This window comes from Trachemys scripta, chromosome 13 (genome assembly GCF_013100865.1).
Source record: "Trachemys scripta elegans isolate TJP31775 chromosome 13, CAS_Tse_1.0, whole genome shotgun sequence".
Taxonomy (NCBI): domain Eukaryota; kingdom Metazoa; phylum Chordata; order Testudines; family Emydidae; genus Trachemys; species Trachemys scripta.
In genome coordinates this window covers 30,929,984-30,943,314 of record NC_048310.1, presented here as the reverse complement: position 1 = coordinate 30,943,314, position 13,331 = coordinate 30,929,984, and the positions used below count along the sequence as shown (strand labels likewise).

The following is a 13,331-nucleotide window of genomic DNA, read 5'->3' as shown; positions in this document are numbered from 1 at the left end:
TTCCGTGTCTATAATCACTTATGCTTCTGTACACAAGTACATTTGCTCTGCTGCTGGCACAGCCCTGCCTCAAGTATAAGTAAGGGTGTCAATGAAATTTGTCTATCACTTTTTGCAGTGTCACTGCTGTACAGAGATTGTTTGGGGGGGGGAAGGGGCCTTCATTGTACCCTGCCTCATGCTGACATATTTAGAGTACATTTTCCAGATGTATTTATGTACCAGTTTTCTGTGAGAAGAAATGTCTCCTGGGCATCCTGATTAAGTCTAGTTCAATGAAGGTGCCATTTAAAAATAAACCTCAAAAGGAAGATCCAGCTGCTATCCTTTTTCTCATGAGGCAACAAGATGGCTACCTCTGAAAAAAACTGTGTACAGAACTGCTTGAGGGGGAAAAAAAGCAAACTTCCCATATCAGTACTTGCATATTCACAAAATTAGTTTTAGCATAACATCATTTACTGACAAGATGTCATATTTGAAAATAAATAGAAAGTCATCATTTTAATACAGAAACACATCTTTAGCTTCAATTTGAAAAATATTTACATTCAGAAAGTGCCATTGCAAATATACAGCAAAACTAACTTACAATTTATGCTTTACAGCCCTATCAAAAGTGCCTCCCCTTGAACTTGAGTTCACTTTAAAACATTGCACAGCTAAAAAAAATGCATTAACAGAATTGCCTACACAGCAAAGTGCCCGAACAACCTGATCTTGAAGAGACTCAGTGTAGGTAATTTTCATAAGGTATTCTTTACCTACCTCCTTGTGGTTTTAAAAAAAAAAAAAAAGGGCAACTGGGCTGTCAGCATTCCTCATTGTAGCACTAGAGATCATGGGTCATCCCTAACACAGAAGCTCACCCATGAGTAATTTGAATATCTTGGTGCAATACTCCTGGATCTGACCAGTACATTGTGGCTTGCTAGGCAAAAAGAAGGGTAAAGCACCAAGAAAAACAGTGTATGCAGCTGGGGGCTAAACCCTGTACACACAATTCCCATCACTAGCTAGGAAACTATATAGGGTACATTGTCTCAGCAATAAATATCAAAATAGTTTAGAAAGCAATTTATATATAAAAACTTGCTCATGTCCTTATAGTAAAGCACAGCATATAAGCTAAGTGTGAAATCTGAATGCCCAGGGTTAGCATCAGAGGTGGAAGTATCACTTAGCAATGTGCTTGACCACAATGGGATAAAGTGTGCAGTATCAGTCTCCACTCCCCTTTATGGGACAGTTCAAAGACTCAATGCAGTCTAAAGGGAGATTTGTTTGAAGATCAAATACTACCATTCTCAGCCACAGGTTAGCTAGGAAGTTGGCAGTCTTGAAATGGAAGATGCTCAAAGGCTTCATGAATCCACAAAAAATGCTTAGCATCACACCCTGGACAGATGAAGAAAGGATGTATCTGCTCTGGAACACAAACAACTGAATAAACTCAGTGAGAACCTCTGTCATTTGCTACATCTTGTAATCTTCTTAGTAGAGCAGTGTGATTCTCCTGACAGATCCGTTTGGCTGGTGATTCAGTACCATCTTCCAAGAGAATGCCTCTTTTCTTCGTGGGGGTCTCTCCAGTTCTAATCATGCTGTTAATCTCGCTCAGCCTCTGAAACACAATCATAGAAAGAACAGGAAATGTGACTATCCACAGGTTCATGGGATGAGTCTAAAGCAAAACCCTGTCTCTTTGCCAACCTTGCATATGAGGAGAATGTCATTCATTGACAGACTGAGTAGCCTTAACAAGGATTCCAAATTGGTTTGTTACTCCCATGTGCACCAAAGCATGACTCTTTTACTTATTTTTATTTATATATATATAGAGAGAGAGCGCGAGCAAGCTAGCTTTGAAGGAAGCAGAGAGTTACCCTCCACTGCTGTAGATTTGAATCAGACCTAAATTAATGCTCATGATAGACTATTTATTCCAGCATTATTGGGTCCCTTCCCTGTAACCTCTATTCCTACTATTTCCGTTACTGTACTGATCAAAGTTCCCCCCACTGTAACTAGCCTGGCATTTCAAACACTACATTTCTTTGGGTTTTTTTTTCCCTTTATCATTGCTTTTCAGTCTAGCAAGTTCCATAGTAACAAAAATGTCGAAGGAGAATGTTCTCTCTAGCCTGGCTTGCTAGGATTTTCAATTACTCTGTGTGAAATCTATGAATAAAAATACACTATCATATTTCATGTGCAGCATCTCCTTGTTCTAAAAGAGGATATTTGATGTACTCCCATTCGAAAAAGCAGTATGTGAAGTGCACAGCGGCAGGATCTCATGGATAGATAGTACACTGAAGCACTGTAGAGTTACACCCTAGCTTGCCCTATACTAAATCCCATTTTCAAAAGTGACTTAGTCTCTTAAGTCATTAGAGAGCTTTATTTTTTAAAATTGCCTTTTCTGTTACACCTAAATAACTGCATGTGAAACATTGCAGGCGCACTATTTATAGGCAAAAATAGCATTTGAGAGCGAGCTCTGTGAATGCACCCACAAATCTCACATCTCTGCATAGTTTAAAAAAAAAAAAAAAAAAAAAAACACCCCACAATTCTTGAAATATTAACTGTTTACTCTTACCTTAGAGGGGCTACTGCTGAAGTAGTAGAATATTTTCTCTCGCGGAGAAAGAGTAGACTCATTTTTGTGTGGTGAGATGTAGATTGAGTGATTCTGGGACAGCTGTATTCTGCGGGGGGAGCCAATCCTTACAAATGGATATGGAGATAGTGGAGGAGCATCCGTCTGTTAAGGTAAAAGAACAAATCAATTGCTACCACTTTTCCAACAGAGACTAGTGCAGGCATAAGCCCCTTTTCACTTTTGATGCAACTGGATGATCTAATTTACGCTATCCCTATACATGGTGAAACATACAGATACTGTGACGTTTATAAAGCACAACACTATTATTCTTCATGGGCATCCAGAGATGCATACTTCACTGAAGGAGGAGGGCACTTTCTTCCTCTTAAATACTAAAACTACAGTTTGGCATGGATATGGCACAAGGATCTCAAAATACTTTTATGACCAATTAAAGCTCCCCATCCTGGAAGGTAGGGTAAGTACAAATGCTTGTTCTCTGCTGCTTCTGTAACACTTTAATAAAAAAAAAAAAAAGTGAAAAAACACCCCTCTCATGGTTGCTGATTGCAACACAGAACAGCTGCCAAGAGCACTTTACTATATGTAAAGTAACAGCAGTTGGTACCTCACCCACCTTCTTGCTCTAGCTTTTATTACTAATGAAAGTAATTAAGAGCACTTACAGCATTTGTGGAAGAGTACTTCAGGGCAAATTCTTTCATTTGTTCAATATAGATGTTGTTATAGAACCGAATAAGGTCCCCTCGCTCCTCCTCCTCAATATCACTGTTTGCACCTGTCAGTCGTGTGGGAGTTGGGGGGGCACTAGTCGGCTGCGGAACTGGCAGGGTGCTGCTAGATCTCATGACAGGACTAGAGTCTCTGCTAGCTGGAAAGGGAAGAGTAGTTTCAGAGTCACTTCAGCTCCAGTTGTTGCTCTTATAAAACCACATTAAAATTGTTTAAACTCTACTCAAAAGTAAAAAAATGCCAGATCTATGGTTGGCTGCGCATTTGTCCTGTGAGGAAATACTGCATACACACACGGGGACAGAATTAAGGTTGGGTGGGCAACTATAAATCTGGCATTTCCTAACAATGAGTGATAGATACTGCAACCTAAATGTTCTTTTAACTTGGAAATTACCTTTTTCAAAACTTTAAAAAAAATATTTGCAACCGTATCAAGCCCCACCTTCCCACAAATACTTCATAAACAAGGTTTGACCACTGAAGCATCAGCTCTGGCTTCTACCACTTAAGCTCCAGGGCAGATATCAGCTGGAAGCAGGGAGGAATGGACCAGTGAGTGCTAGAGTGGCTGGTGGGCCATATACCCAGGCTTGTTCTTATCTCCCCCCACTCCTCAGACCAGGGGAAAAAGGTGGAAGAACTCAGCTCTCTTCCACTCCCTTGTTGATGAAACTTGTAAGCATGAACTACATATAGTCACAAGCATCCTTTAAGATGGACATGTTAGGCAACCTAAATCTAGGGATCACAGCCACCATCCTCTATAGAGATTTCAAAGGGGCAGTGCGATGGCGTTAAGTCTGAGCAGGTAAGTGTCAGTTTCTTTGCACTTTAGTAAAAGTGGTACCTGCACTCAGGGAATGGATGTTCAGATTAGGCCAAAGCAGGCGGCCTTGAGAGAGAATCCCTGATATGTGGATGGAAAATTCTTCCTTTTGTGATGCTAATGTAAATGGGGTACTCCTATGTTCAAAGAGAAAGTGAAGGGTCATGGGAGTGTCTGCAGTGAGAACGCCTCCCAAGCATGCGTTCAAGGGCAAATGGACTTTGAGTGAATGTTTTTTTCAGTTCTCTTAGAGATGGTGCTGGCCTGCCTCACTTCTTGCTAATGCGATCTTGCAATTAAGCTCTAGTTCTTCTCTAGACCTAGAAAAGAAAGAGGGTGCTGCGCTTCCATTTACTTATAAAAGCAGCCTAAACAAGAGTAACCACTTTTGATACTTGCTGGCTTTCATTGTGTCTGGGAACAGTTGATTTTACAGGGGAGTCTTCTGCAGAAGAACACCAACTGGTGCATCAACCTATTGGCTTATGTGTCTGCCAGCGCACATTAGCTTCAGAGAAGAGCGGGGGTTGACTGCTATAAAAGCCCAAGCCAAACCTAAGTGAGACTGGCTGGGTTAGGGACAGCAACTATCAAAAAGCCTCTGCTTGTTCGATATAAATTCTCTCGAGTAGTAGCCATAGATGATGGGGGATTAATTGATGTTATACTCAGCTGTAGAGACAAAACTGTCAAGGGCAGCACCAGTATCTAGCAAATTTACTTGGAGTTAAATTCTGCAGCTGTCTTGTTACTGAAATATTACCATACCTGTCTAAATTTTAAAATATCTGGTTGCCCAAAAATTAAGCCATTTGAATTTGACTTTTACTACTCCATTTTGAGGTAGTGAAATCCATACAATGGTTTGGAATCACTTACTTCTGTCTTTACTTCTCTCTGTTGGGGAATTCTGTTGGATACTACTATCACTACTGCCAGAATGACGGCGCTGTCTTCTGCCCTTTATAAGGACAGTCCGATATACCTGCAAAAAGCCAGAGATGAACAAATTGAAGGAAGGATCGTTAACAAGGAAGCCATATATGCAAGCAACAAAGGGTTTGTATGAAAGGTCAGTACTTATTACAAGAGAAACTACTGAAACAATATTGACTATCCCAATATACATCCTTTATAAAAGAATATTTTTGCAGCCTCATTTTCTAACCACTAATACCATATATTTAAAAGCATCTTCCTATTTATTTACAAGATCATCATTTAAAACATAAGGTATAGTGCCCTCATTGATGATGAAGACATTCAGAATCTAAATCAAATTTTGTCAAACACCATGTAGTTAGGTAAGAATTTTGGATTTAGCCATCCTCCTCTTCAAAAACTACTAAAAGATATTGGGCAACCTGCACTGTACCAAGCAGGGTTTATGCAGTTAACATTTTTGGGAAGTAAATGGAATCCTGTTGGAACAAAGGAATTTATACCCTTTGAGTGTTTAAATTCCACGAGTGAAAATTAAAGTCACTCTAGATTCCCATTCAGGGAATATACCTGAAGATGGTAGCTACTATAAGTAATTGACGGACTCAGTAAAAAATATAAACCCCATTACTTCAGTATTAATTGTACTTACATGACTCCTTGCTTGTGGTTGGGTCCTATAGCAGCGCATGATGTTCTGAAATGACTTATCTTCCTTTGTAACCTAAAAAAGACAATGACTTTTGTTTTTTTTTATTTGGTAGGGAAATGCAGCTGCCTTACCTTACTAGTAATCCTGATAAATTTTGTTTTACTGTTATGAATAAAAAGCCGATGTGTATTTTATTCATCTTACCTTCGCCATTACATAAATGGCACACATTAACAGCTGGTCTAAATGTCTGTCCATCATGAGCTCAGGGCATTGTACCAAGGAAAACTCAAAACATGTCCAGATTTTCTTCCTCAACTCATCAGAAATATCCAGTTTGACACAGAGATCCCGCAGCCGAACACTTGCTAAGTGATAAACCTTTTGGAAGGAAGGACCCATACATAGAGCATTGATTAGGACAAAATCAACTTACATGGTTTTCTAAACATAAAACTTTATCCACTACACTGATTAACAAAAAGGAAAGCTCAACATGTTTTTTTAATGAGCTGTTTAAGACCTCAAATCAATAGGCAGCATGTATGTGTACAATAAAATGTCTATTTTAAGCCAGATTTGAAAATTAGTTCCTTTTGCTTGCCTGACAAGACCTGGGTTCAAGATTGAAGGAACATGCTGTGTTTTAAGTACTTACGATACTAACTCTCACAGGAGAAACATGACTCTGAATTTCAAGTCCTGGTAGGCAAGTAAATGGTTTTCAAAAACTTGGTTTTAATATATAATGTAAACAGCCTGTTACTAATTAGAAATCTTAATTTTACATCGTTCTGTATGTTTCCAGTAAAGCCCACAGTGCAGTGACATGACATTTCAAAGTGGAAGGTACCTTTCTAAAGAAAAGGCACAGAGAGCCAGTCTTTCGGGGTTTGCTGCTGCTGCTGCTGGTAGAGAACTGCTGGTTTTGTCTTTGTTGGTCTCCAGAAGGAGAGATCTGTTGAACCGCAACTTGGCTTGGTAACTGAAGGGTTGTCCCACTCATCTGAGTGTTAAGGGTACCACCGGCAAGGGTCTGGGCACTCAGTGGCTGGATGGAGCCAGAGACAGCTTGAGCCTGACCCCCTACATTTACCTGAACTGGGAAGAAAGTTATTCCTCCATTTTCGTTGGCGATGCCTGTAATTGAAACAAAAATGAATTCAGTAAAGAGTGTCTTCAAAACCCTAGCCATGCATGCTGCCTGAGCACCAGTAACCTTTCTAGTGATGGACAGTTATTAAATAAGTGTGTAGTGGCAGATAACTGAAAATGTTCAGGAAAGAACACTGAGAAATTCTGATCATAAAGGGACCAAAAGACCTTATTTACTTTCAATAAATTAAGAGGAGGCTAGTTAAACAGATGACTTCTATACAAGGCAGTTGGGAAGCAAATGTACATTTGCTCGTGTGTTCAACAGCTAAATAGTACCCATGTCTTTTCCCATTCATTACTTTCCTGTTTTACAGCCCACAGGCCTTTTTCTCATTTCCTTCCACTCCCACATGTCTACCTACTCTTTCACTCCCTACTGATATGCAATTCAGTGTTTCTGGTAATAATCAATGCAATCCATTCTCCCAGAGCTTCCCCCTTACCTTGTACTGGTATTGTAACAGTTTGTCCGTTGTTGGCTGTGACAGTGGCAGTTGCTACAGTAACCAAAGTCTGTCCAGGCACTGGAGTAACTGACATAGTTTCAGGTGTCACATTCTGCACTGGCACAGTATTTACTACAGGCTGCTGTGAAACTCTTACAGGAGTTCCACTGTCAGGGGGATTATCATTATCCACAAATAGTCTTCTCCTAGTAGGATTGGTTGTAGGAGAACTGTATCTGTCATACAATGTGGTTGGAGAAGACGAAAGGCCTGAAGATATTTAAAAAACAACAAGAAGCAGCATTTAACTTGAGCTTTACACCTCATCATTGCCCCAGTGCTGTAAAAATTCATTTAATCAAAACCATGTCCCCTAGCACTGTTCCCAGCTAGGTATCTTTAAATCTCTCTGAAGCCACAGTGGTGAATGGCCCATCTTACAGGATGTCTCCTATTCATACACTTAATTCCTAAATACTGTGTGTTATCACAGGACCACAACTTCTAAAACTAGCTTCCCATCTGAGAAACAGGTTGGCTAAAATATAACACACTTTAGCAGAAGTAACTTTTAAGAGCTAACTTAATTGCTATATGAACAAGATGTCCATGTCATATGCAACTGTCTAAATAAGGCTGCCGTTTCAGTATATTACTAAGAAAGCAAACTGCTTGGGCCATGAGTGAAGGTCATTAAAGAACTTTTGACAATCTCATACATGAATAAACGTTAGAGAATTTACTTGGTTTTTCTATCAGATTCCTAGAAACAACAATAGCTGAGGTGGGTTTGGTTTTTTTTAAATGATTATTCTTGAATAGTCAAAAATGTACTACAATAGTTTGTGGGGCAGGGAAAAGGGTAGCAGAAAATCTCAGATGGCTACTTTTTGTTCCTTTATGACTATATCCAGTAAGTGGAGGATTTATATGCAAGATCCTATTCTTTGTGGCACTAATTACAATTAGTGAACACTATAATAGACCTTAAGTTTACTTGCTAAAACTCACTAAACTCTTAATTGCTCCATTTTGGTAAAACGCTTTATCATTGAGCAAGAACTTATGTGAGCCATAATCTCTTATTGTATTCTATAATAGAACACCTGCACTGTCATTTCATAGATTTCATTTGTAGGCTAATAAGGTTGAACAAAGATTTCAAATGAAATATTACAGGTTTTTAATGCATCTCATTTGCTCTAATGTCAATATTAGAACTGGGCATTTTTTTTTTTTTTTGGTCACAATGCAGTTTCCCCCCACCCCAGTATTCTGAAACTATTAATGAATTCAGGTCAAATAGCCTGAGCCTAGGAAAAGCAATTTAAAAATAGTCAAATCTTTTATGACGTCATTTTGACAAAGTTTTGAATTCGTATTTGGCCACGTTTTTGTTAGTACACCAGAGAGGTGAAACAGCAACACTAAAATTAACGTTTTTTTGCTGAGTTGACAAATGTTTCACTTGATGCAAAATATTTTTTTTTCTGATTCAATTACAACGGAACTGGATTATTTCTCAATTTGGCCTTGTCACCGGGCAGCTGCTCTTTATGGGGGCTTTTAAGGCCCATTCTGCCTTATGAAGGCCTCACTTGGGGGTAACTAACTGCCCCAGGGAGCTACTTAGTTGAGCACCTGGACCTGCTGAAGTGGTTCCCTCTCATGGAGCGTGAAACAGAGCACTCCTGGGGAGGGGAGTTCCCAGGACAAGCTTGAGCCAGAGGGCTGAGCAGAGAGCCCATCAGACTGGAGAATCTCCAGGGGTGTAGTAAGCAGGCAGCCAAGAGGGTCTTGTCTTCCAGGCAGTGGCCAGAAGCCTAGCCTAAGCAAGGATCACCTGCTGTCCCTGGAGAAGAGATGCTGTCAACAGACCACCCTGCACCCTTGACTCCTGAGAAGGACATTAGGCCAGAAGGGGCAAGAAGCCTAAAACCAGGGGGGAAGAGCCTGGGTAGAGGCAAGCCTTGAACTCAGGTGGGGGACATGCACTAAGAATGACCTAATCACCCTGGTGGGGATGTTCAGGTGAAAGTTTTATATTCTGCATTAGCTTTTCTGTTAATAAAGGAGATCCTCCACGGGGAGGTGCTCTTTAGCATCGCTCTGAACGTGGCTGAGGGGGAAAATCAAAGAAGGGCCCACTTGCAAAGGGGCGTGCTGTGTCAGACTGGAATTATGACAGTCCTCTGAACTGAAAAAAAATCTATTTGTTTAGCTCTAGTCAATGCATAGTTGCAACCTTCCTTGATGCTATTTGGAACACACATTAGTTATTTTAAACATGTAGCAATATTCTATAGCTTGTATGTAACTGAGTGCAAACTTTCTACCACACAGCATGTATCAATTCTAAAATGCAGGCTACACATTTTATTTTTTTAAACATCTGACCTTTTCCAAGCCCTCCAGTTTCAGCACGAACTTCATTGATCCTTCTTGGAGTCAAAGGAGAGCCTACCAGACTGTTCCCATTAGATCTTTCAAAATAGTGAGGTGGCATTACCTAAAATAATATTGATGTAACAGTTAATTTCAGCAGGTTTATTTAATTAATGAATTAATTGAATAATCCAACTGAGTTCTAGCCTTGTTTAGATACTGATGCACTCTAAAAATGAGGCCAGTTTAAACAGCACATTTTATCATGGTGTCCAATTTCAAAGAGCAAGTTATTGGAGAGGGAAATGAACCAAACAAGTGAGCTAGAGAAATCCTATGATAAAACTCTCAGTAAAGTCGACAGGGCCAGGATTTTATCCATCTTATTTACCAGGGAGGGGAGGAGAAGGAAAGAAGCCCGAGTCGTGCCTTATAACTGCATATATCAATTTTGTAGCGAGAATGCCAAACTCGCCACAGCAACCTTTTAGGTGTGCAACTGTTACTACCTTGATTTTATTATTTTAGAACATTTGACAACATACTTCTGTTTTCCATCATTTTAATCATGATGCTACTTCATCTCAATATTCACATGTTGAGAAAGACTTGCTCAAGTTCCCTATGAGGCCTTCATATACCAAATTCCCAATGTCTGAACTACTAAGGAGTGCCATCTAAACTGAACAAGGCCTCTTGAAACTTATAACAAGGATTAAAAAAATAAAATAGCTGTCACTTCTCACACTTACCTCCCCACAGGTAGGAACTTTGTTCTCATTATCTCGGATTCTGTCCCACAATGGAGATTCACGTTTCCATGCCATACTCTCCAAGATTTGCTCTTCAATATGATTAAGGTGTTTTACCACCTCTCTACAAAGGCCATCTTCTGCTCTAATAAAAATCTCTATTACCTGCAAAGTGAGTAAATATGAAACCCACTTATTACAATGTTAAACCAGGACATTGTGTGACCAATACAATAAGTGAGATCATCATACCTTTCATGTATTCCCTTTCAAATGGGTTTATATTAAATTCATGAAGCACCACATTAATCCTGACAGAAAAAACTGGTATACCTCAATAATAGTATGTAACTGTCATACTAGTTCCCCAGCAGCTGAATACAATTAAATCTACATCAATCAATCACTATAATTACAGCTTTGTCAGATCAAAGTTACAAGATTTGAAAATAAATATTTTCAATCAGTCAAGAAGTGACATAGAAAGTGCCCTTTATCCCACGTAAATGTTGTGATCCAGTGCCATTATTTTGTAACTAGACAATTTGGACACCACCAATGCATTACACAGTTAACAGTACATGATTTTAAATACAAGTAGCATTTGTACTCTGCAGTTTAAGGTAGGAAAATTATTTGATTTTTCCAGCTTAAATTTCTCCAACAAAAAAACCCCACCCCACGTATGACCATTTTCATAACTTAGATTTTTTTGCCATTACACATCCATTTGAGGAAAAAGTAACTTGCTTCAAGAAAAAACCTTTTTAGTGAGTAGACGTAACTTTATCATGACTGGTAATCATCACGATCAAAGCCACTTACCTTATAAAAGTGATAAACAGGTACATCAAAGATTTCAGTAATAAATGGGAAAGTTCCAGGAGGCTTGTATGAAAAAGTAATTATCTCAAGGCAACATGCCAGGAGAGACCTGTGAAACACATCCTGCTCCAGTATTGCCTGCAAAACAAATATTAAAATAAACTTCAGCCTAGCTTAGAAAAACAGAAAAACTGTCTACATTAAAGAAAAAAGGCAAACAAATAGTCTTTGGTTTGAACTTTATTGTATTAAAAAGTTAGATATTTTAAAAAACAAATATTGTATAACATTGTTTGTTTGAATTTACATACTCACATGCATTAACAACTCTAACTACAGCTGGGCAAACTGCATTCTATTCTGCCTTTGCATCATCAGCAAAATTGTCACCTAAATTCTGCTGCCAGAATTGAATCCAGAGTCAGTGTGCAGTGCCAGTTAGAAATATCCTAATCTTTGCATTTGCAAACTGAACAATCCAATATGGAAATTGTTAAGAGAATAACTTCACTATGGAGTTATCGTCCCTACTAATTTTGAGTGGCTCAACAGCATTTGTCATGCTGTGCAACTAATTCTTTCTGAAAGAAACAAGTTTAAAGTGAATTATCTGATTGACTGATTTTACTTACTGATAAGTCAGTGTCTCCTAATCTTCTCCTCTCCTGCTCAATGACAGACTCTAATACCTTGTAGTAAAGAACCTCAGCAAGACGAAAATGCTTGCCAGCATTATCTGCAAGAGGGAAAAAAAATAATGAAAAATGATATTAAAAAACACTCTGTATATCTGATTTAAGGTCCACCTATTGCCATTAGTTTTTTTTTTTTTTTTTACTATTAGCTTTTTTCATAAAAATGAGGACAAAAATGACTTCATTAAGCTTAAGTAACAAATGTTGTGATTACATTGATATAGCTTTTCAGCTTGGGAGATCCCAAAATGCTTTATGATGGGGTGGTGATGGTAAGGAGGGTTGAAGAAGATTGGAGGGAAAAGAAGAATAGCTTTTACTACTAAAGCCTCAGGGGGAAGTTCAGGAAGGCAGAATGTAACTGTAACAGAAGCTGGAATTTGACCAGGACACCAGAGTTAACCATCACCCTTAATCCTGCTGTTTAACACAAACTTTTGGTGAATTTTACTATAATTACAGAAGAGGTGCATCAGTATCTCAAGGTACAGATATTCCTTCAAATTTGTATTGTGAATACAAACAAACAGAAAGCAGCTTTAAGAACTGGTAGATACAAAATGTCCCATATTGATAGAGGGAAATTGTCCCCCATGTTTTGTCCTTCAGTAGCTGAACTGTTTCACAGGGAAATCTGACTTACAACATTCTGATAATTTTGCAAATAACTCTTTTGGTTGTGTTGTTGTTCTACTAAGCTTCCAATATATCTGCCAAAATTTTCAATACAGTGAATAGCTTTTGCTCTTCACTCAGATTCTTCTTGTATTAATTCTAAACATAATTTCCAGGTTTGGAAGGAGTAGATTGGTAAATGTCAAATGTCTATTTCTCCACATGCACAAGCCATGGAAAAATATTTACACTGACAATAACAAATTTACAGATAGGCAAATTAAGAAAAATACTGCTTGAGAATGTAGAGTTTGATTTAAGGATGTTTACTTTGTATATTTTGACATGTGATGTTGACAAGTTGTTTTAATGGTTACATGTTTTGAATCAACAGCTACGGTCACTAAATAATATGTCTGACTCCTGCTTACCCTAATTTCCCACAGCTATGAAAATTTAAATGGATACAAATAGGAAAAAAAAAATGCTTGAATAAACATTGATAGTCAAAATTATAACAAAAATAAAAACAAAGCCTAACTCTTTCTAATACGTATTGTTTCCTATTTCCTGGAGAATTTCCATTTATGGGCTAAAATTGCTATGGGATTTTTAAAGAGCACAAGTGGTCTGCGTCATCTGTTTCATTTCTAATGCAGAAGACTGTA

At 38.5% G+C, this 13,331-nt stretch overlaps 1 protein-coding gene across 2 annotated transcripts in view; it reads right to left on the bottom strand.

The window, feature by feature from the left end:
- Positions 1 to 145: 145 nt before the first annotated feature.
- Positions 146 to 13,331, bottom strand: part of RBL2 (RB transcriptional corepressor like 2) — a 52,169-nt gene continuing 38,983 nt past the window's right edge. Inside the window, exons 11-22 of one of the 2 annotated variants that reach the window (XM_034788319.1) lie at positions 11,986 to 12,089; positions 11,354 to 11,491; positions 10,529 to 10,693; positions 9,789 to 9,900; positions 7,389 to 7,661; positions 6,641 to 6,927; positions 5,992 to 6,168; positions 5,788 to 5,859; positions 5,073 to 5,178; positions 3,298 to 3,503; positions 2,606 to 2,770; positions 146 to 1,624 (exon numbers count right to left, since the gene is read on the bottom strand). In XM_034788319.1, the coding sequence (XP_034644210.1) occupies positions 1,454 to 1,624; positions 2,606 to 2,770; positions 3,298 to 3,503; positions 5,073 to 5,178; positions 5,788 to 5,859; positions 5,992 to 6,168; positions 6,641 to 6,927; positions 7,389 to 7,661; positions 9,789 to 9,900; positions 10,529 to 10,693; positions 11,354 to 11,491; positions 11,986 to 12,089 (1,976 nt within the window). In that variant the 3' untranslated portion in view covers positions 146 to 1,453. The remainder of the gene's footprint in view (positions 1,625 to 2,605; positions 2,771 to 3,297; positions 3,504 to 5,072; positions 5,179 to 5,787; positions 5,860 to 5,991; positions 6,169 to 6,640; positions 6,928 to 7,388; positions 7,662 to 9,788; positions 9,901 to 10,528; positions 10,694 to 11,353; positions 11,492 to 11,985; positions 12,090 to 13,331) is intronic. The other variant, XM_034788320.1, reaches the window with a different exon arrangement.